Here is a 20,554-nt window from a genome sequence, read left to right as displayed (position 1 = left end):
CTGTGGTTGACTTGTCCCCCGAGTTTGCTACAATATATATTTTTGAAAAATGTTCACCTTTTTTTTTGTTGCATATACTAATTTTGTCATGTCCCCCAAATGACATTTTCAGTTTCAATGAAACACATTTTCAATATAATTAAACATAAATATACCTTTATTAATGTATAGATAGTAAATTCTCACTAATTATGAATACATATCAGTGGGAAAAGTAGTTAGTGTCCCTGAAATCACCAAAAGCACCCAGTATCGCCGGTGATACTGGGTGCTTTTGGGGATTTCCACGGGCAAACTGAGATAAATGTGGTTGGTTCATCCGGCGTGCTGGTCCGGGGGTTTCTGCCAACTACAGAATATGTCACATGTTTAGTGTGTAGACAAGAAAAGAAGAAAAGTTAGTCACAAAGTAATTACCCAAGTAGTTTCCCCCCTTAGAAACTGGTTTACTCTGAACTGAGTCATTTTCTTCATCGATACTTCAACTTGTACTGAAGTCAGTCATGGCCAAAGCACAGACCTCCTCAGTGGGGTTTCTCCCTGCTGCTGACGGCAAACTGGGAGGGTGCCGACTGTCCCAGTACGCCCACACTGGCAAAACACGTTTTCTCCCTTTGAGATCATCAGCAGATAAATAATCATAATAATCATCGGTTTTATCAAGGCGCCTTCCGTGTTTAGACAGCCTTAAATCACAGTGTCAGGGGGAGACCGCGTGTTTCTCGGTGAACTCCACCAGAACAGCTCTCAGCTGGGTTTCTGGTGCTCGGTCCGGTCCGGGTGACGGCTCTCACTGTCAAGGCCATATGCAGCGCCGCTGTCCGGGGGCGTGACAGAGACGTCATCCAAACCACTTGTCGCCGACTCGCCGCCCACGGACACACGTGCACGCGTGTACAGTTGCGCACGCAAGACATGTGTGCATGTATGCATGCACGCACACACACACACACACAGTATATGTGTGCACAGGGAAATGAACTAATGGTGTTAAATGTGGTGAAATTCATCGTGTGTGTGTCAACATTATTATTTTTTTCTAAATTATGTTCTAGTTTTTCCCCTTTATCCCACCCGATTAACCCAATGGCACATCGCCGGAACTCGTCAAATAACTCCCCTGGCTCACGTTTCCACGGGAGGGAGATAGGCGTAACACCAGCTTCCTTCAAACTCGTGTCGGCTGCTCTCGCTAGTTTACACGCCGAAGCCTCCCCGCATGGATTGCGTCACCTTCAGGCCGCGAAGGAGGCGTAGGGAGGATGCTTTCGGTTGCTTGGCTGCAGGCGCCCGGATGGGCCACAGGCCTCGCTGGAGAACGACGAGTCCCCGAACACTACACCGATCTACACCCACTATCTGTGTCAACATTATTAACCCCCCCCCCAATCAGTCAAACTATTACGTGAGTCGACTTCCGGTCAGAAATACAGTTTCAGCCAGTGGAGACATTTCGTCTTAGCAGTGATATGGGGTCCTTACACGGGATAACTTGGTCCCATAGGAAAGTAGCCAATTGTGCTCTTTCCCGTCTTACTCTCTCGCTGCAAAATAAGAGTTTTTAATCAAGGTTTATCAAGGTATTTTAGCTTGTTTTAAAACTTCAAGCCACACAATTCTGCATTATTTCCTCCATGTGAAAGGCGGAGGTGATGCGGTGGTGGTGGTGGTGGACAGTCAGTCTTCCAGTAGAACAGCGTTGCGGTATAGTGGATGTAGGAGGCAGGGAGAAACAGACCTGTTGACTCTGATTTTCTGGGACTACAAACCAGGTGTAGCAGGACTACAAACCAGGTGTAGCAGCCATTGTGGCTGGTGTGCCTTCAGCTCAGCAGTAAACAGTTCCCACCTTTGTACAAATGGACCCTGGGACCAGAGCTAACACAGACAGTCTGATGTATTACAAACTACATCACACTATATGGGAACACTGTTGTACAGTGATATTGGTTGTCATGGACACGTCAGCACCACGTCTCGGTCTTTTTTCCAACACGTACGTGTTTACTGCTGCACCAGCGTTCGCCCTACCCAGTCAAAACATCTCAGCAGTGGTATACGGAGAGTGTCTCCAACCATGGTGAAGGTGACTGGTAGTGTTATGGAGCCTGACTCCATCATACACATGGAAACAATAAACATGTATTATGGGAGAAAAGTTACGGACCTCGGCTTTAAGTCTCATAATGCTTACTGTAAGATATTGCCAGTAACATTTCCCTACTCCACCCTAAAAAGGAAAGGTTATCTCAAATACAGTTTTTAAGATTTCATTTTCTGTTTAGAGAAAATCCCTCGTAGCAGGTTTTATAATCATGACACGGGTACACTTTCTTGAAATAAGCAATGCTGGGACAGGTTCCGGCATGCCCGCGACCCTGAGAGCAGGATAAGCGGTCTGGATAATGGATTGGATTGGACGGATGTGGCAGCGGAGAAAGAAATTTTTACGACCAATATCTTGACACTCAAACAAGATACTAGAGAATCTACTGAGTGTTTCCCAGCAGGGCGTTAAAGAGGAAACGCCACCTCATCCCTTTTCATTCTAACATTTTCCTCCCTCCTCCATCCCTCCCCTACTCCCTCTCTCTTTCCGAGCTGGTCGGAGTGAACGATTGTTTAGTTTGGTGGTGAAAGGTGTTTAGTTGGTCTGCAGTTACTCTGAATCTCAATGTATCACACATCTAACTGTCGCTCATGTTGTCCAGAGAATGAAGGAAGCACAGGAAATACTTTCTCACCAGCACAGGAGCTGGAAGGCAGATTGACTTAACACACATCTGCATACTCATCTCATCATCAGCCGCTTCTCCGGGGTCGGGTTGCGGTGGCAGCAAGCTAAGTGGGGCACTCCAGACGTCCCTCTCCCCAGCAACGCCCTCCAGCTCCTCCTGGGGGATCCCAAGGCGTTCCCAGGCCAGACTGGACATGTAGTCCCTCCAGCGAGTTCTGGATCTACCCCGGGGTCTCCTCCCAGTTGGACGTGCCCGGTAAACCTCCAAAGGAAGGCACCCAGGAGGCATCCTGATCAGATGCCCGAACCACCTCAACTGGCTCCTTTTGACGTGAAGGAGCAGCGGCTCTACTCTGAGCTCCCTCTGGATGTCCGAGCTCCTCACCCTATCTCTAAGGCTGAGCCCAGACACCCAAGGCAGGAAACTCATTTCAGCTGCTTTACCTGTGATCTCACCCTTTCGGTCACTACCCAAAGCTCATGACCATAAGTGAGGGTTGCAACGAAGACCGACTGGTAAATTGAGAGCTTTGCCTTCCGGGTCAGCTCCTTCTTCACCACAACGGTCCAGCACAATGTCTGCATGACTGCTGATGCTGCACCAACATCTGCAGAATATTCCCCTCCATATTAAAGACCAACTTTGCATACGTCGGGTGCTAAAACATTTCCAAAACAAACGTCCGGACAGAGAAACAAGCGGCCGTGTTTCCCCGCGGAACGGCTGCTTTTGTTCCTCGATTTGGACTTTGGGTTTGGAGCCACAGCAGCAACAGACGTGGGTCATCAGAGCCGCCACGGAGGGCTGAGGCGTGTTCTGGTTCTTACCGATGAAGAAGGTGTCAGGAGCACCGTCGCCGGTCAGCAGGGAAACGGTCTCCGGGTCGAAGCGCAGCCAGAGGCCCACCGCCAACACCAGGGATCCCATCAGCTACGGAGAGACAACAGACACGGTTACCCACTGCGCCCTACACACAAATACAGGGACCACTAAGAGAAGGACAACATGATGTTAGAGTCAAGGGCCGAGATAACGATAGGTACATTATATGGACAATATTACTGGGATGATTCTTATAGTATAATACAGTAAAATGAAAACTTGGAGCTAAAAGTTGTCGATCCATGTCCCATTATTTTTTCTTTGTTTTTTTGCTGCTCCGCCCCCTCTGCCGATCCGGGGAGGGCTGCAGACCACCACATGCCTCCTCCCATACATGTGGAGTCACCAGCCGCTTCTTTTCGCCTGACAGTGAGGAGTTTCACCAGGGGGACGTAGCACGTGGGAGGATCACGCTATTCCCCCCTCTGAACAGGCGGCTTCGACCGACCAGAGGAGGCGCCAGTGCAGCGAGCAGGACACATACCCACATCTGACTTCCTACCCACAGACACGGCCAATTGTGTCTGTAAGGACGCACGACAAAGCCGGAGGTAACGTGGGGATTCGAACAGGCGATCCCTGTGTTGGTAGGCAACGGAATAGGCCGCCACGCCATCCGGACGCCCCCGTTCTTTGTTTTCACCGCGGATGAAATGGTAGCGCCGTTCTTATGCTTGACAGCGCTGAGGTTTTATCAACTTCAGGCCTTCATCAGCGAGGCAGCGATCTTTCCATCTAAAACGAGCGGCGGAGGAGACTCGTGTTTCGCAGACGGAGAGGGTTTCCACTCGGAGCCAAACTTGTTCTGTTGCTTTCTTTCTAAATGTGCGTGTTTTTTTTTTCCCCACATAAATAACACAACCAGCGGCACACAGTTTCCACTTCACCCCTCCCACCCACCCACAGCACGAGCACATTTCAGAAACAGGCTGAATAAGGAACAACAGAACGTCAGATTACCATTCTGTCCCTTACACCGCAGCGCTGTGGTGTGAGGGACAAATCGACCCGGAACCATTAAAACCCTGCAGATGCCCGGAGGTCACACACGGAGAGGAAGTCCTCCTCCAGCTTCAGCAGGCACACAAACACACTGCATGATGCTGTGTTGTGCTGAGTCGTGTGGTTTGGTGTGTTGTGTTGTGTTGAGACGCTCTGAGCGGTTTGGTGTTTTGCTGAATTGGGCTGTGTTGCGTTGTTCGAGTGGTTTGGTGTTGTGTTGTCTTGAGTGGTTTGGTGTTGTGTTGTAATGTTTTGTGTGGCTTGGTGTTATGTTGAATTGTGTTGTGTTGCATTGTTTTGAGTGGTTTGGTTTGTTGTGTTGAGTGGTTTGGTGTCGTGTTGTGTTGTGTTGAGAAGTTTTGAGTGGTTTAGTGTTGTGTTGTTTGTGTGTTTTGGTGTTGTGTTGAGTGGTTTGGTGTCGCTGTTAAGCCCACTGAGGCAAATTTGTAATTTGTGATATTGGGTTATACAAATGAAAATGACTTGACTTGACTTGTGTTGTTATGTGGTTTGTTGTTGTGTGTTGGCCATATTTCCTTCCTCAGAAGAACCGCCAATAAATACATGTGCATGAATCCACCACACTTCTTGTGGGGTTGTGGGTCTGTGAACAGAAACAGTCATTTCATTTCATGTCTCATTTTTCAGCTCTGCCATATAAAGACCTGTTTCCCAGGAGGACTCTGTTTCCCAGCTGAACTTTGTTTCCCAGGTGAACTCTGTTTCCAGGAGAACTCTGTTTCCCAGGTGAACTTTGTTTCCCAGGAGAACTCCGTTTCCCAGGTGAACTTTGTTTCCCAGGTGAACTCTGTTTCCCAGGTGAACTCTGTTTCCCAGGTGAACTGTTTCCAGGAGAACTTTGTTTCCCAGGTGAACTTTGTTTCCCAGGTGAACTGTTTCCCAGGAGAACTCTGTTTCCCAGGAGAACTCTGTTTCCAGGTGAACTTTGTTTCCCAGGTGAACTGTTTCCCAGGAGAACTCTGTTTCCCAGGAGAACTCTGTTTCCCAGGTGAACTTTGTTTCCCAGGTGAACTTTGTTTCCCAGGTGAACTGTTTCCCAGGTGAACACTGTTTCCCAGGTGAACTCTGTTTCCCAGGAGAACTCTGTTTCCCAGGTGAACTTTGTTTCCCAGGTGAACTGTTTCCCAGGAGAACTTTGTTTCCAGGTGAACTTGTTTCCCAGGTGAACTGTTTCCAGGAGAACTCTGTTTCCCAGGTGAACTCTGTTTCCCAGGAGAACTCTGTTTCCCAGGTGAACTCTGTTTCCCAGGTGAACTGTTTCCAGGAGAACTTTGTTTCCCAGGTGAACTTTGTTTCCCAGGTGAACTGTTTCCCAGGAGAACTCTGTTTCCCAGGAGAACTCTGTTTCCCAGGTGAACTTTGTTTCCCAGGTGAACTGTTTCCCAGGTGAACTGTTTCCCAGGAGAACTCTGTTTCCCAGGAGAACTCTGTTTCCCAGGTGAACTTTGTTTCCCAGGTGAACTCTGTTTCCCAGGTGAACTCTGTTTCCCAGGAGAACTCTGTTTCCAGGTGAACTCTGTTTCCAGGTGAACTTTGTTTCCCAGGTGAACTCTGTTTCCCAGGAGAACTCTGTTTCCCAGGTGAACTCTGTTTCCCAGGTGAACTGTTTCCCAGGAGAACTCTGTTTCCCAGGAGAACTCTGTTTCCCAGGTGAACTTTGTTTCCCAGGTGAACTTTGTTTCCCAGGTGAACTGTTTCCCAGGTGAACACTGTTTCCCAGGTGAACTTTGTTTCCCAGGTGAACTGTTTCCAGGAGAACTCTGTTTCCCAGGTGAACTCTGTTTCCCAGGTGAACTCTGTTTCCCAGGAGAACTCTGTTTCCTAGGTGAACTGTTTCCCAGGAGAACTCTGTTTCCCAGGTGAACTCTGTTTCCCAGGTGAACTCTGTTTCCCAGGAGAACTCTGTTTCCCAGGTGAACTGTTTCCCAGGAGAACTGTTTCCCAGGTGAACTCTGTTTCCCAGGAGAACTGTTTCCCAGGTGAACTCTGTTTCCCAGGTGAACTGTTTCCCAGGTGAACTTTGTTTCCCAGGTGAACTGTTTCCCAGGTGAACTCTGTTTCCCAAGAGAACTCTGTTTTCCAGGTGAACTCTGTTTTCCAGGTGAACTGTTTCACAGGTGAACTTGGACTAAAACGAGATGCTGCGATTCTCAAACCGAATCTTAGCACTTTGTTGCAGTTTCCATGTTGGAGACGTGAGACACATTGAGCAGGTCTGTGGTCTGCAGCGGCTTTTAAAGATCACAGCCGTCCTCGTGAGGATAATCCGCCCAAAAACCGCTTCAGGCCGAGCTTTAGAAACAACACCCTGCTTATGCTGCCTGTGGAAAATAAAACGGCTTGTCTGAGCGGGGAGTATTTACCACAGCATTCGTCATACGGTCCCTGTGTAATTTAGGTGGCCGGCTGATTGTGTGTCTGTTTGTTCGAGCGCAATAAAAGAACAAAGGCCATTAAAAGAACCTTGCCAGAAAAACAACCCCCCCCCCACACACACAAACCACCGACGGTCACTCAGTATGACTGTCCTCTCCTCAGGGTTGTCTACTTGTGGGTCTTCAGATGGCTGCAAGAGGCCGGTCTGCGAGCCACATACTTTGGTCTCTCACACACACACACACACACACCGTAAACTTGGGGGTTTTTCTTTATTCTTCATCTTGACCTTTCTGCTTTCTCAGACTCCACCCAGCCTCCTGTCTGTTCTCCAGATCGACTTCCATCACTTCTTTCTTTCTCGCTTTTCAAGTTCTGAACTTAGATTTCACGGTGCAGGTCTGCAGCAGTAATGTGGGCGTCCTCCCAAGCTGAGGATTTATGGACTATCAGGGATCATGATGTATGGGACGGCTGAAGACGTGTGGTTGCCACGTTAAAACAGTCCAGAGTTATAAAGCATGGTGGTCTGAGGCCTGGCCGGACCGGACCGGACCGTTCTGGATCCGGTTAACGCTGGTATTTCTATTTGAAATGTTAAGAGATGAGACGTGGGTTGAGGCTGAACGACATTGGAATAACATTGCAACATTTTTGTTGCTTCGATACGTATTGGGATATTTAAGGTGTAATCTGTACATTTTTGTACTGTACGTGAAGTATTCGATGCCTTTTGCAGTTACAGCCATTCAGTGTATTAGTGCTCTATAATTCCTTCTCTATATTGTTCATTGGTGCCAGTGGGGTCAAGTATCATAACGATGTATGCACCGGTAATGAGTAGTCGGCCACAAAAGAGGAAGAAGGAGGAGCAGCTTGCATGTCAAGGAGCTAGCAACAGGCGGTAAACTACAAAGTAGAACATTATCCATTGTTTAGATGTCGCACAGCCCAACTTTGGACGTTTGATATGGACTGATGCGTCGGTCAGTATCATCGTGCCAGGTGACACGTGAATCCGTCGTCGTGATGGATTGTCCTGCCGGTGTTACGCCAAAATCTGCAACCACCACCTGCAGGTGGACCGCTTTCTGTGCAGGATCGCGTTTGCTGTGAAAGGATCTCTGATATGAAAACAAACCTGTTGTGACCATCAGATGATGCCAAACCCACCAAAACTGAAGAAATTAAGAACAGACACTGTGGCTACACACTGGTCCGATGAAACAATGGCCACGCACCATACAGACGCCTTTTGAAGATTATATATATATATATATATATATATATACTAGAAGAACCCCGCTACAATGGAGCGGTTTGGTTCTCCACCCGTCTAAATCTCCCTCCTCTTCATCCTGCCAGCTAACCGCCCCCCCCACTCCAACTCCCCCCCCCCCAAATGCTCAGAATCATCTGAAATGCCGAGAAAAGGGGTTTTTAGCCATTTTTAGAAAAATGCATATTTTGCATAATTATGCACAATTATGCATAATTATTTTGATTTTCTGCTATTTTTCTGGTCCTCTCTGGAACAATACCTACCACCTCCAAAAAGAATTAGGATCATAAGTGCTTTAGTTTTCGGTCCCGCTATCAACACTAACACACACACACACACACACACACACACACACACTAACACCACACACACACATTCCGAAAATATATGAGTAGATCGTCAGCAGACACCATGAAAACTCCAAGAAAATAAGACATAACGTTTAAAATATACATCTGTCATTCCGTTTAAAGTCTCTCGCGCTAGTGTCCGTTGATTGACGGGCCCGAAGGTTAGCGCGACAGAAATGCGATGCAATCCAGTAAAATTGCGGACAACATATCACACTGTCCATGTAAACCCACATCATCAAACATTATACACGAGCACAAAACAAATGAAGGGCAATTACCGGGTACCTCTTGAACCGCATGCAGAGAGAAGTGGTTCCTCCGCATCCATGTTGGTTCTGACCCACAATGCAACAGCTGCGCCCTTAACCAAACCCTGGTCACGTGACCCGTTATGTTGGAATTTCAAATAAACCTTTGCATAAAGGGTACTATTTTTTTTAACTAAACATTAATGTATCGTGGTATATTTCAGATACATTTTTCATCAATGTTACCCCTTTTAACCACTTATTTATTACATTTTAAACGGCCGAATGAACTCGGTAACCACGAATTTGTTACAAAAACAGAATAAACACCTCAGTGCAACGGTCTCTGAGACAGGCACAGACACTTGAAAGAGAAACCAGCTAAATAATTTCTTCAGACATGTGCAGCTTTTAGCTTCAGCAGCCACCCGTGGAAAGACCTGGTCACTATTTTGTAACCGGTTATTTTCTTGCTCGGTGCGGGAATCGATACGGGGTGTTCTGCACCACAAGGTGACGTCACTAACCGCTCGGCTAAAGGGTCAGACCCGTTGGCTGGGGGCTAATGTGGTGTACTGGATCGAGCACTCGGTGCTCGATTTTGTTGGACTGTCACCACTACTGAGTTCTGTAATACACTGGTCGAGCCTAGTAGTGTGTGATGTCTCCGTCAGTAAAGATCAGACTTGTGCCGCATCCTCGTCTCCGTGTACTTATATATATTAGTGATTAAGTTAGTAACCCACGAATAGTAACACTACAATAGTGTACATAAGAGAAGTCACAACAGCTAACGTGTCTTATTAGTAGTTTACAGTCGTCACCCTCCCCGGAAGCGCGCCCTCGCGCTTTGTTCTTCCCGCGCTCCGAAGAGACTTCTGAGGATCTGCACACTTCCGGATCCCACCGCTGCCGCCAATGTAACCGGTTGTTTTCTTGCCCGGTGCGGGATTCGATAGGGAGTGTACTGCACCACAAGGCGACGTCACTAACCGCTCGGCTAAAGGGTCAGACCCCTTAGCTAGGGGCTAACGGGTCTTATTACTAGTTTACATTATCGATGATTTGGGTGGTTGTGGGCGGAGAGTGACGCCATTGCTGATGCAGTTTATCCGTGCAGATTAGTCCGTCATCAGCACAGTAATTAACCACGCGCCCTCCTCAGCGTCGCGCGAGAGACGTGGCGCGTGAGTGTGTGACGGGTGGCGTCCGGTGAAGAGTCAGGACACCGCCGTCCTCCTCCAAACAACGCAGCACTCGGAGAGCCGCAGTACCGCTCCGAGGTGTTAACGTGACGGAACAGACCAACTTAACGTTTCGTTGCAACAATACAAATCTTTCGAACTGCAAACTTCTTTTAAATGACCAAAAGTACACAATAAAATAGACGGCCGCTACACACAACCCCCCCCCCTTCCCTGATTGGCTTTGGAATAAATATGATAAATGGGACTGCAAGCCTCTACATGACCTCGCTAGTGTTCATTTTCTACCAAGCGGTGGATGTTTATTTCACGTGACCATTGTATGTGTGTACATTGTGATGTCGACGCTGAAACAATACACGGCTCAGCTCGAGCTGGGGGTCACGTGTGCGAGTTTGTGGTCTGAGCAGGTGGTTGTATAACGGCTGAATAGAGCTTTTAGAGCCGTTTTGTACCTTAGCCAACCCTAATTGGCGTTGCTGAGCGTTATGAAGTTGGCTTTGCAGCACGGCCACGTCTGCACAGCTCAGGATAAGCGGCAGTCATCTCAGATACACCGACTGACGCGCTAGGTGTGTCGCTAGCGTGGCGGCACCATGGACGCTGGTTGTCAGAAAGGTCCTCATTAACCCCCTTATTACCCCCCCACTCCCACCCTCTCTCCTAACAGCCCTAACAACATTACCCTGCTGACACCAGACCCCCCCCTCCTCCTCCTCCTCCTCCTTTTTTTACCCTACTCCTCTGCTTTATCTCCCTCCTAATTCTATCACCCCCTCCTAATCTGCCCCCTCTCCTCGCCCTCCCGCTGCACCCCACATCCACCCCCAACCTCATTTGTCCAACCCCCACCCACTCCCCTCGCAGGACAAAGGCCCACTTGTCTCCCAATGACTGCACTTGGGTGCACAATAGGAGGGGGACGGAGAGACACAATGAGAGAGGGAGGGAGAGACTGAAAGAAGGATGGAGGAGGGGGGGGGGAGAGGAGACCCAAGTCATTAGAGAGGGACCTAATTTCTTCTTCTTCTTTTTTCCATGCCAGACCAGTGTGGCATTAGCCTGACATCGCCGGACCAGTTCCCAGATGCCAGTTAGTCTGGTCTAGGCTAGTCATTTTCGGTTTCCAAGGGGGCGTTATCAACGGGTGCAGACCAGAAGGCCCCTGGACACAGTTGGGTAGACCTACAACCAATCAGAGCAACGACACGTGTGACGTAGCGCTTAAACTTCCACCAAATCCTGACAGAAGTGCGGCAAACACGTCTTTCTTATCAGCAGAAGCTTCAAATGCAGTTGTTTTTCTCCTGTTGGAGAAAGTACACCGCCCGGTTCCTTTCACGCTGTCGCGATAGCGGAGTCAACAGACCCATCAGCGGCAGCCATCTCGATTGTTTATGAAAAGGCCTCAGCGGCGCTCCTCTGCACGTCATCGTATCAAACCCACCCCATATCAGATAAACGGTTCTGACTGGTCCGACCCGGAGCAGGTCGGCTGGAAATCTGCCTGAACGGGTGGGTGGCCAGACGTGAGTGCCAGAGCAAATTAAAATGTGAGCTCGCAGGTTCGTCTGGTTCTCACACTGCTAGTGTGGCATCTTGTTTTGGTCACAAACTAAACAGTCTGGTGTGTTTGCCTTCAACATGCTAATGGAGACGACGGCAGCACATTTCACCTTTCATCTGTGTCTCTGTGTGTCATCTCTCTGTCTCCATCTGTCTCTCTGTCTGTCTCCATCTGTGTCTTACTCTCTCTCTCTGTCTCCATCTGTCTCTCTCTCTGTCTCCATCTGTCTCTCTCTCTGTCTCCATCTGTGTCTTACTCTCTCTTTGTCTCCATCTGTGTCTTACTCTGTCTTTGTCTCCATCTGTCTCCATCTGTCTCTCTCTGTCTGTCTCCATCTGTGTTTCGCTTTCTCTCTCTGTCTCCATCTGTGTCTCACTCTCTCTCTCTGTCTCCATCTGTCTCTCTCTCTCGCTCTCTCTCTGTCTCTCGCTCTCTGTGTCTCTTTCTCTCTGTTTCTCTTTCGCTTGCTCCCGCTCTCTGTCTCCCTGTCTCTCCCCCCCTCTCTTGCTCTCTATTGCTCGCCCTCTCTCTCTCTGTCTCTCTCTCTCGCTCTCTGTCTGTCTGTCTCTCTCGCTCTCTCTCTGTATCTCGCTCTCTGTGTCTTTCTCTCTGTCTCTCTCGCTCCCGCTCTCTTGCTCTCTCTTGCTCGCTCTCTCGCCCTCTCTCTCTCTCCCACTCTCTCTCTCTCGCTCTCTGTCTGTCTGTCTCTCTTGCTCTCTCTCTGTCTCTCGCTCTCTGTGTCTTTCTCTCTGTCTCTCGCTCTCTGTCTGTCTGTCTCTCTCGCTCTCTCTCAGTCTCTCGCTCTCTGTGTCTTTCTCTCTGTCTCGCTCTCTCTCTGTCTCTCGCTCTCTGTGTCTTTCTCTCTGTCTCTCTCGCTCTCTGTCTCCCTGTCTCTCTCCCCCTCTCTTGCTCTCTCTTGCTCGCTCTCTCGCCCTCTCTCTCTCTCTCCCACTCTCTCTCTCTGTCTCTGTCTCGCTCTCGCTCTCGCTCTCTCTCTCTCTCTCGCCCTCTCTCTCTCTCTCCCACTCTCTCTCTCTGTCTCGCTCTCTGTCTGTCTCTCGCTCTCGCTCTCGCTCTCGCTCGCTCGCTCTCTCTCTCTCTCTCTCTCTCTCTCTCTCTCTCTCTCTCTCTCTCTCTCTCTCTCTCTCTCTCTCTCTCTCTCTCTCTCTCTCTCTCTCTCTCTCTCTCTCTCTCTCTCTCTCTCTCTCTCTCTAACGGCTGTGAGGTCAGTTTATACGTCTGGCTATTTGCGGATGAGGATGGAAACCTCTGGGCTCCTGCTTTTGCTGAGGCTGTTTTTTACAATGCAAGGCGTACTTGTTAATGGTGTTGTTAAAATGGGGTTTTTTTTGCGAGGGGAGTTTCCATGAGGAGAGAGGGATTATTCCATTGTCCAGGAGACTGGCCTCACACAGGTCCACAAACCACAGGAGTCTGGACGACCACTACATTCTGGATTAGACGAAGCTATTTCATTAAATAAATTGGAAAGACAGATAAATGAATAAATAAGGCCTGGTGTGCTGGAGTAAAACGTGTAGCCTGGATGTTTGAATACGCCGGTAATTGGTTGGTGATTTATGCTCGTTCTTCTCTCTCTCGGGACTCGAGGGGAACGGGAGAAGAGGCTTGCTGAGTGTGAAATTTACGACAGGGTGAATGGGAAATAATGGCAGCGAAATAATTACGGGTGGGGCAGATCCCATTGTGCCCTTCTCCAGACATGCATTGAAGGAAAATGAGGGAGGGGGGGGAGCTCTCTGGTACAGAAAAGCATTACATTGCAAAAAATCAGAACTGAGGCAACATTTTGCACATCCGAGCAGGAAAATCCCCGAAGAAGCAAAATAAGCCGTCACTGCAGTGAGATGTTTTTACTCGGTGAGATTTCTTAGAACAACATCTGGATCCTTGAAACGAGATAAATTGCGTCGATTCCGAGAGATCCTGTCTCGCCTGAAGCAGAACGAATGGCCACATGACCTCAACGACCCTAGCTCGAGTCCAGCCGAAGGCCTTCATTGCGTCGTGCCCGGCGAGAATGCCAAAGCAAAGGAAAAAAAGGGGTCTTTAAAACATCCCAAAATATGAGTGGATTTTAAGTTGATGTTTAAATCGGGTATAAAGTTTACAATCGAGGAGAGACGTATTTTCAGGGCAGTGATGGAGTCTTTAGGGACAAACGTATTGTAACGTGCATGGATTAGTAGACACGCTGGCCGCTGGCTGGCGGGTCTGACCCTTTAGTCGAGCGGTTAGCGATGCTTCCTGCGGTGCGGGCGATACGGGTTCGCGTCCCGGCCGCGGCAGTTCCTGTGGTTGCCTTGTCCCCCGAATTCGCTACAGTATAAAACCTGTTAAGAGATTTCCAATGAAAGGAGACGGTTCGGTTTAATCATAGTTATTACACAAAACCATTTAAAGCAGTTCTCTGTGAAGAGCTTTGCTTAGTTTACTTCTAAAAATGCTCTTTTTAAGAGTCAACAACCAAGTTACGTAAGTCAAGATGAACGTTCTTAAGTCATGATGAATAATCTTACATAGTCAGACGCTGATGTGTAAATGATCCTGGAAATAAGATGGTAAGATATTTCCCTGAGATTTTGACGCTGTCAGACTTGTTCAGACAGTGTGTTTGCGGTTTACTGCCATTAACACTATTTACAATATGTGAAGTTTTGTTTGGCTTCTCCCCACCCCCACCCCCACCTTTTCTCGTCAGTTGTACTTGGCCAATTACCCCACTCTTCCGAGCCGCCCCGGTCGCTGCTCCACCCCCTCTGCCGACCCGGGGAGGGCTGCAGACTACCACATGCCTCCTCCAATACACGTGGAGTCGCCAGCCACTTCGTTTCACCTGACAGTGAGGAGTTTCACCAGGGGGACGTAGCGCGAGGGAGGATCACGCTATTCCCCCCTCCCCACCCCGAACAGACGCCCCGACCGACCAGAGGAGGCGCTAGTGCAGCGAGCAGGACACATACCCACATTCGGCTCCCCACACGCAGACACGGTCCAATTGTGTCTGTAGGGACGCCCGACCAAGCCAGGGGTAACACGGGGATTCGAACCAGCGATCCCCGTGTTGGTAGGGCAACAGAATAGACCGCTACGCTACTTGGACGTCCGCAATATGTTAAGTTTTTATGTCAATATTCGCTGGAAAGTAGAATTAAAGGATAATCTGGGTATTTTTTGCAGCCGCCCACTTAGAATACATGGACCATGTTACGCCACCCTGCTAGCTACCTGGTGAGGTAATGCTCTGTACCGACAACCACTATGCCAGACTGTTGAAGAGTAGGGCCTAACTACAACAATACCAACCTACCACATGCCTCCTCCCATACATGTGGAGTCACCAGCCGCTTCTTTTCACCTGGCAGTGAGGAGTTTGACCAGGGGGACGTAGCGCGTGGGAGGATCACGCTATTCCCCCCCCCCCAGTTCCCCCTCCCCCCCCGAACAGGTGCGGGGGGGGGGCGTTAGTGCAGCGACCAGCACACATACCCACATCCGGCTTCCCACCCGCAGACATGGACAATTGTGTCTTATTATTATTGTTTCTAATATAATTTAAGCACAAAACATACGGCTCATTTGTCTACACACAACCCCCTTAGCTTCCGTTTTCTACACCTCTGCTCCTTTTCCTCCTATTCTCTTTACTCTCATGAAATATCACCTTAATAACACAGAGTAATAAATATAGTGCTATTCTGTCATATGCGAGATGAACTCTGCTCCGTAGACTGCCATGGCACAGAAAATCCCTCTTAGGACTAAACTGGGCATTAGCTGAGCGAGAGTCTGGACGACACGTAGCACATTAGCATGGTGCTGAGGTGGTGATATGAGCTGTTTGTGTTCACGGTTGTGAGTGTTATGTAAACAGAAGCCTGGTCTGGTTTATATTAAGTACATGTCAAATATCGGAGCCAAACAGGAGTCTTGAGTGCATTGCGACGGGTTGACAAAGAGTTGGGAGGCAGCGTATAAACCCTGAGGTACGCCATGTCCATTAATAACACAGATGTGTGTGTTTTGGTGGGATTCTAGCATGTAGCCTACTAACCATACATCACCTTTCATTTTATAATCAGGCTCTAACACACATCTTATTCAGATTGTATGGAAAAGAAACTAGTGTAGGTACATGGCAGGTAATTGGCCGGTACATGCTCAATATTACAATGTTTAATATCGATTCGATATCACGATATTGTTAATATTGCAATTTGGTATTAGGATTCTACTAAGGCTCAATCGCCTCTTAAATCCTGAAAACTGCAATAATCCAAAGAATATGTATGACAAAATGCATTTATTTGAAGCCCCGCGTTAGAAAAGCTTCAAGTTTCCTGCAGGCAAACGTCCAAACGATTCAAATTCAGACACGTAGAAACCACTTTATCAAACCTCTTCCCAGCATCTGTTCTTTGGCATTTAATCTCTTTTATGCCTCTCTGCTTCTCTAATCTTGTCTACTGATACTTGTACATGTCATGACCTGTGACCTGGCCATGATGGGTTATGACAGGTCATGACTCATATCATGATCCGTGTGGCATCTTTATCACGAGCAACATGGCAGCGACATGCTGAGCTGGACTCGCGGCGTACTCACACAGACTCATGATTTAATATTGTTGCTCTCCCTTAGTGTGTGTGTTTGTGTGCGTGTATTTGTGTGTGTGCTTTGCTAGTGTGTGTGTGTGTTTGTGTTAAATTATGTGCGACAGTTTGAAGCAGTTCAAGGCATAGGGCCAGCTCAAACGAGGGCCCGTCTGCGTCAGCTTAAGGGGATTCTGCGTGTGTGCGCGCGCGTGCGCGCACGCGTGTGCGCGCGCACAAGATGTAGCGATTGTAGGGGGAGGGGTCGAAGAGATGGAAGGAGATCAGTGTTCAGTGTTGATTGAGAGAGAGCAACGGGATCAGATGACGGGGAAAGCTCGGGGACTCCACTCGAACCCTGTGGCCGTTTTTTGTGTTTGTTTGTTTACCCGTGACCTCAAAAGGTGTGTTGTCGGGTGTGTTGTGGGGTTAGCATTGTTGTGGTGCCGCTAGCTGCGCACGAGACACGTCCACAAAAAACACATCCAGAACGTCACAACGTCACACACACCACCCAGTAACCCAATAACCCCTCTGTCCATACTGATCTATTTTCTGGCTTTATCTTTATCTAGGTCACATTTATGCCAACTGTCTCTCTTTTGCATTACCACATGCACGCACTCACGCACGCACGCACGCACGCACACACACACACACACACACACACACACACTGGGATTTCCATCTCAATCTCCCACTGACCTTTTTCTCGACGATCTCGCTTACCGTTGTCTCGGTTTATCTCTCTTCCATCTAAACACCAAACAATCTCTCTCTCCATCAGGCAAACACTCATCTGCCACAACCCTTTCTTGGCTTCTATCTTCCGCTTTCGTCTTTGCGTCTCTGTGCATCCAGGGAGTCTCGTAAACAGACACATCTGGCCTTGGACGTTTTGCCAATGCTAAGGTAGCATGACAGCAATGCTCTTGCATTGCTGTCATGCTACCTTAGCATTGGGAATGCTATGGGAACTCCGACCCATCTCATCTCATCTCATCTCATCTCATCTCATCTCATCTCATCTCATCTCATCTCATCTCATCTCATCTTCAGCTGCTTTTCCGGGGTCGGGTCGCGGTGGCAGCAAGCTAAGTAGGGCACTCCAGACGTCCCTCTCCCCAGCAACGCCCTCCAGCTCCTCCTGGGGGATCCCAAGGCGTCCCCAGGCCAGATTGGACATGTAGTCCCTCCAGCGAGTTCTGGGTCTACCCCGGGGTCTCCTCCCAGTTGGCCGTGCCCGGTAAACCTCCAAAGGAAGGCGCCCAGGAGGCACCCTAATCAGATGGCCGAACCATCTCAACTGGCTCCTTTCGATGCGAAGGAGCAGCGGCTCTATTCCAAGCTCCCTCCGGATGTCCAAGCTCCTCACCCTATCTCTAAGGCTGAGCCCAGACACCCTACGGAGGAAACTCATTTCAGCCGCTTGTATCCTTGATCTCACCCTTTCGGTCACTACCCAAAGGTCATGACCATAGGTGAGGGTTGGGACGAAGATTGACTGGGAAATTGAGAGCTTTGCCTTCCGGCTCAGCTCCTTCTTCACCACAACGGTCCGGTACAACGTCCGCATTACTGCTGTTGCTGCACCAATCCGTCTGTCAATCTCCCGCTCCATCCTACCCTCACTTGTGAACAAGACCCCGAGATACTTGAACTCCTTCACTTGGGGCAACAACTCATCCCCAACCCTTAGAGGAATCCACCATTTTCGGGTAGAGAACCATGGCCTCAGACTTGGAGGTGCTGACTCTCATCCCGGCCATTTCACACTCAGCTGCAAACCACCCCAGCGCGCGCCGGAGGTCGCATTCTGATGAAGCCAACAAAACCACATCATCTGTGAAGAGCAGAGATGCAATTCTGAGGTTCCCAGAACGGACACACCCCTCACCTTGGCTGCACGTTGAGATCCTGTCCATGAATACCACAAACAGAATCGGAGACAAGGGACAACCTTGGTGGAGTCCGACACCCACCGAAAACGTGTTTGACTTTGTGCCAAGAATGTGGACACAGCTCTCACTTTGGTTATACAAGGACCGGATGGCTTGTAGCAACTGCCCCGGGGGTACACGGTCGTACGCCTTCTCCAAGTACACAAAACACATGTAGACTGGCTGGTCAAACTCCCATGGCCCCCCTCAGCACTTCCGCAAGGGTAAAGAGTTGGTCCGTTGTTCCACGGCCAGGACGGAATCCGCATTGTTCCTCCTGGATCTGAGGTTCGACAATTGGTCGGAGCCTCCTTTTGAGCACCATAGATTAGACTTTCCCAGGGAGGCTGAGCAATGTGATGCCCCGATAATTGGTGCAACCCTCCGGTCCCCCTTTTTGAATATGGGAACCACCACCCCAGTCTGCCACTCCACAGGTACTGTCTCCGACCTCCACGCGACGCTGAAGAGGCGTGTCAACATAGACAGCCCAACAATGTCCAGAGCCTTCAGCATCTCAGGGCGAATCTCATCCACACCCGGCGCCTTACCACCGAGGAGCTTTTTAACTGCTTCAGAGACCTCTGCCAGGGATATGGGTGGGGCTTCCCCTGAGTCTTCTGACTCTACCTCCTCCACCGAGGACGTGTTAGTCGGGTTCAGGAGCTCCTCAAAGTGTTCTTTCCACCGCTCAACAACATCCCGAGTCCAGGTCAACAGTTCCCCTCCCCAGCTGAACACAGCCTGAGTGAAGCCCTGCTTCCCCTTTTCAGGAATTCCGACCCAGATAGCAAAATTGCTGTAGCCCGGACCCGTCCCACACCCGGCACGTTCATCCGGCCCATGATGGCTCTTGGGCGATCCGCTCCTGTTTGCCAGATCTAGGCCAGAACCAAGCCATAGCAATGCTGTATGTGCCACATATTTGCCAAAGGTGGCCCATATTTGTTTTGTGATATTTGGGCCATATTCACCATTTACCACACGGGTCACTTCAGGGTCACATCCAGATTACATGTTGCCCAGATACTGCATCTTTGCCAGAAAAGGCCCAAATTTGATTTGGCAGATTTGGGCCATATTTGCTATTATACATGTGGGCCACTTCAGGCTCACATCCATTTTGCCAAGGCCAGGAGAAGGCCATCAGTGCCGCATCATTGCCTGAAGTGGCCCACGTCCGGATGCTATCTGGGGAGGGATTTCGCCGGCTAGTCAGGGGGAGCAGACTGAAGTTATGACAATGTCCCCGATGTCACAATGGACCCATTCACACCAAGCCGGGAGCCAGATCCACTCCACAGATGCTATGTTGGAACTCTTTCTCTCTCTCTCTCTCTCTCTCTCTCTCTCTCTCTCTCTCTCTCTCTCTCTCTCTCTCTCTCTCTCTCTCTCTCTCTCTCTCTCTCTCTCTCTCTCTCTCTCTCTCTCTCTCTCTCTCTCTCTCTCTCTCTCACACACACACAAACACCTTTCAGATCCACCTGACATGACTCTTGAGTGCCATTCAAATGTTTCCCACATGCGGGCTGCGCTGCGCGGCACATCCCTGCTGGAATAATGTCATCTAATAATCCTGTCCATGGAAGTCCGGGACATACCGGAGTAGGAAAAAACGGTCAGGAAATAACAGGCGTGATAAGGCAAAGTCGCCTAACTTTAATTTATCATCTTTACATGGAGCCATGGGGCTTTAGGAAACCAAGTGCCGAGTCGGTGTGCGCCCCCCCCCCTCCGCCCGCCTCTGTCAGCCTTCCTTTTAAAAACACGCTTCGCCGGGGAAAAGGGGCGGATTTTCCTCTGTGGAAAATCTGATATGAGGCCGGCGGGCCAAAAGTAAACCTCCGGCTGTCGCTCTTTCCGCGGCGCGAGGAGAGAGAGCGAGAGGGTGAGGGGTGGGGGTGGGGGGTGGGGGGGTGGTGTGGAGAGAGCACCGGCGGGACGGGGAAATAAAGCCGTATAGGAGAATGAATGACGAAACCATTTCGTTGTTACTTCTAGAATACAGTGTGCGCGACACCTGGGCGAAGGTTCGGAGGATAAACGCGCACACGCACAGCGTGCACTTGCTGCGATCCCGCGGGCTTTTTGCGCATTATTCCACCGGCACCGTCACCTCCATCATAACACCTCGGCGTGGTTCGGACCCGGACGTGCACTTACCCAGAAGATGAAGTTGAACACGAACAAAAGGTATTTCACGCATTTCATTCCGCCCTCCACTTTCCCCATGTCTGCGGGAGGTTCCGGACCGCTGTTCTCCTCCGACCACGAGCTCCGCCAAGTCCGCGCGTCGCCTGCGGATTCTTTAACGTCCCGCTCCCCT

At 49.5% G+C, this 20,554-nt stretch overlaps 1 protein-coding gene across 1 annotated transcript in view; it reads right to left on the bottom strand.

Annotated features, from left to right (window-relative positions):
• Positions 1–20,535, bottom strand: part of tspan2b (tetraspanin 2b) — a 27,972-nt gene extending 7,437 nt beyond the window's left edge. The window contains exons 1-2 of the mRNA XM_056301720.1: positions 20,392–20,535; positions 3,566–3,668 (exon numbers count right to left, since the gene is read on the bottom strand). Of these exons, the coding sequence (XP_056157695.1) occupies positions 3,566–3,668; positions 20,392–20,460 (172 nt within the window). The 5' untranslated portion in view covers positions 20,461–20,535. The remainder of the gene's footprint in view (positions 1–3,565; positions 3,669–20,391) is intronic.
• Between the last annotated feature and the right edge of the window lie 19 nt (positions 20,536–20,554).

This window comes from Lampris incognitus, unplaced genomic scaffold (genome assembly GCF_029633865.1).
Source record: "Lampris incognitus isolate fLamInc1 unplaced genomic scaffold, fLamInc1.hap2 H_5, whole genome shotgun sequence".
In the NCBI taxonomy this organism is placed as follows: domain Eukaryota; kingdom Metazoa; phylum Chordata; class Actinopteri; order Lampriformes; family Lampridae; genus Lampris; species Lampris incognitus.
This window is presented reverse-complemented; position numbering and strand designations above follow the sequence as displayed.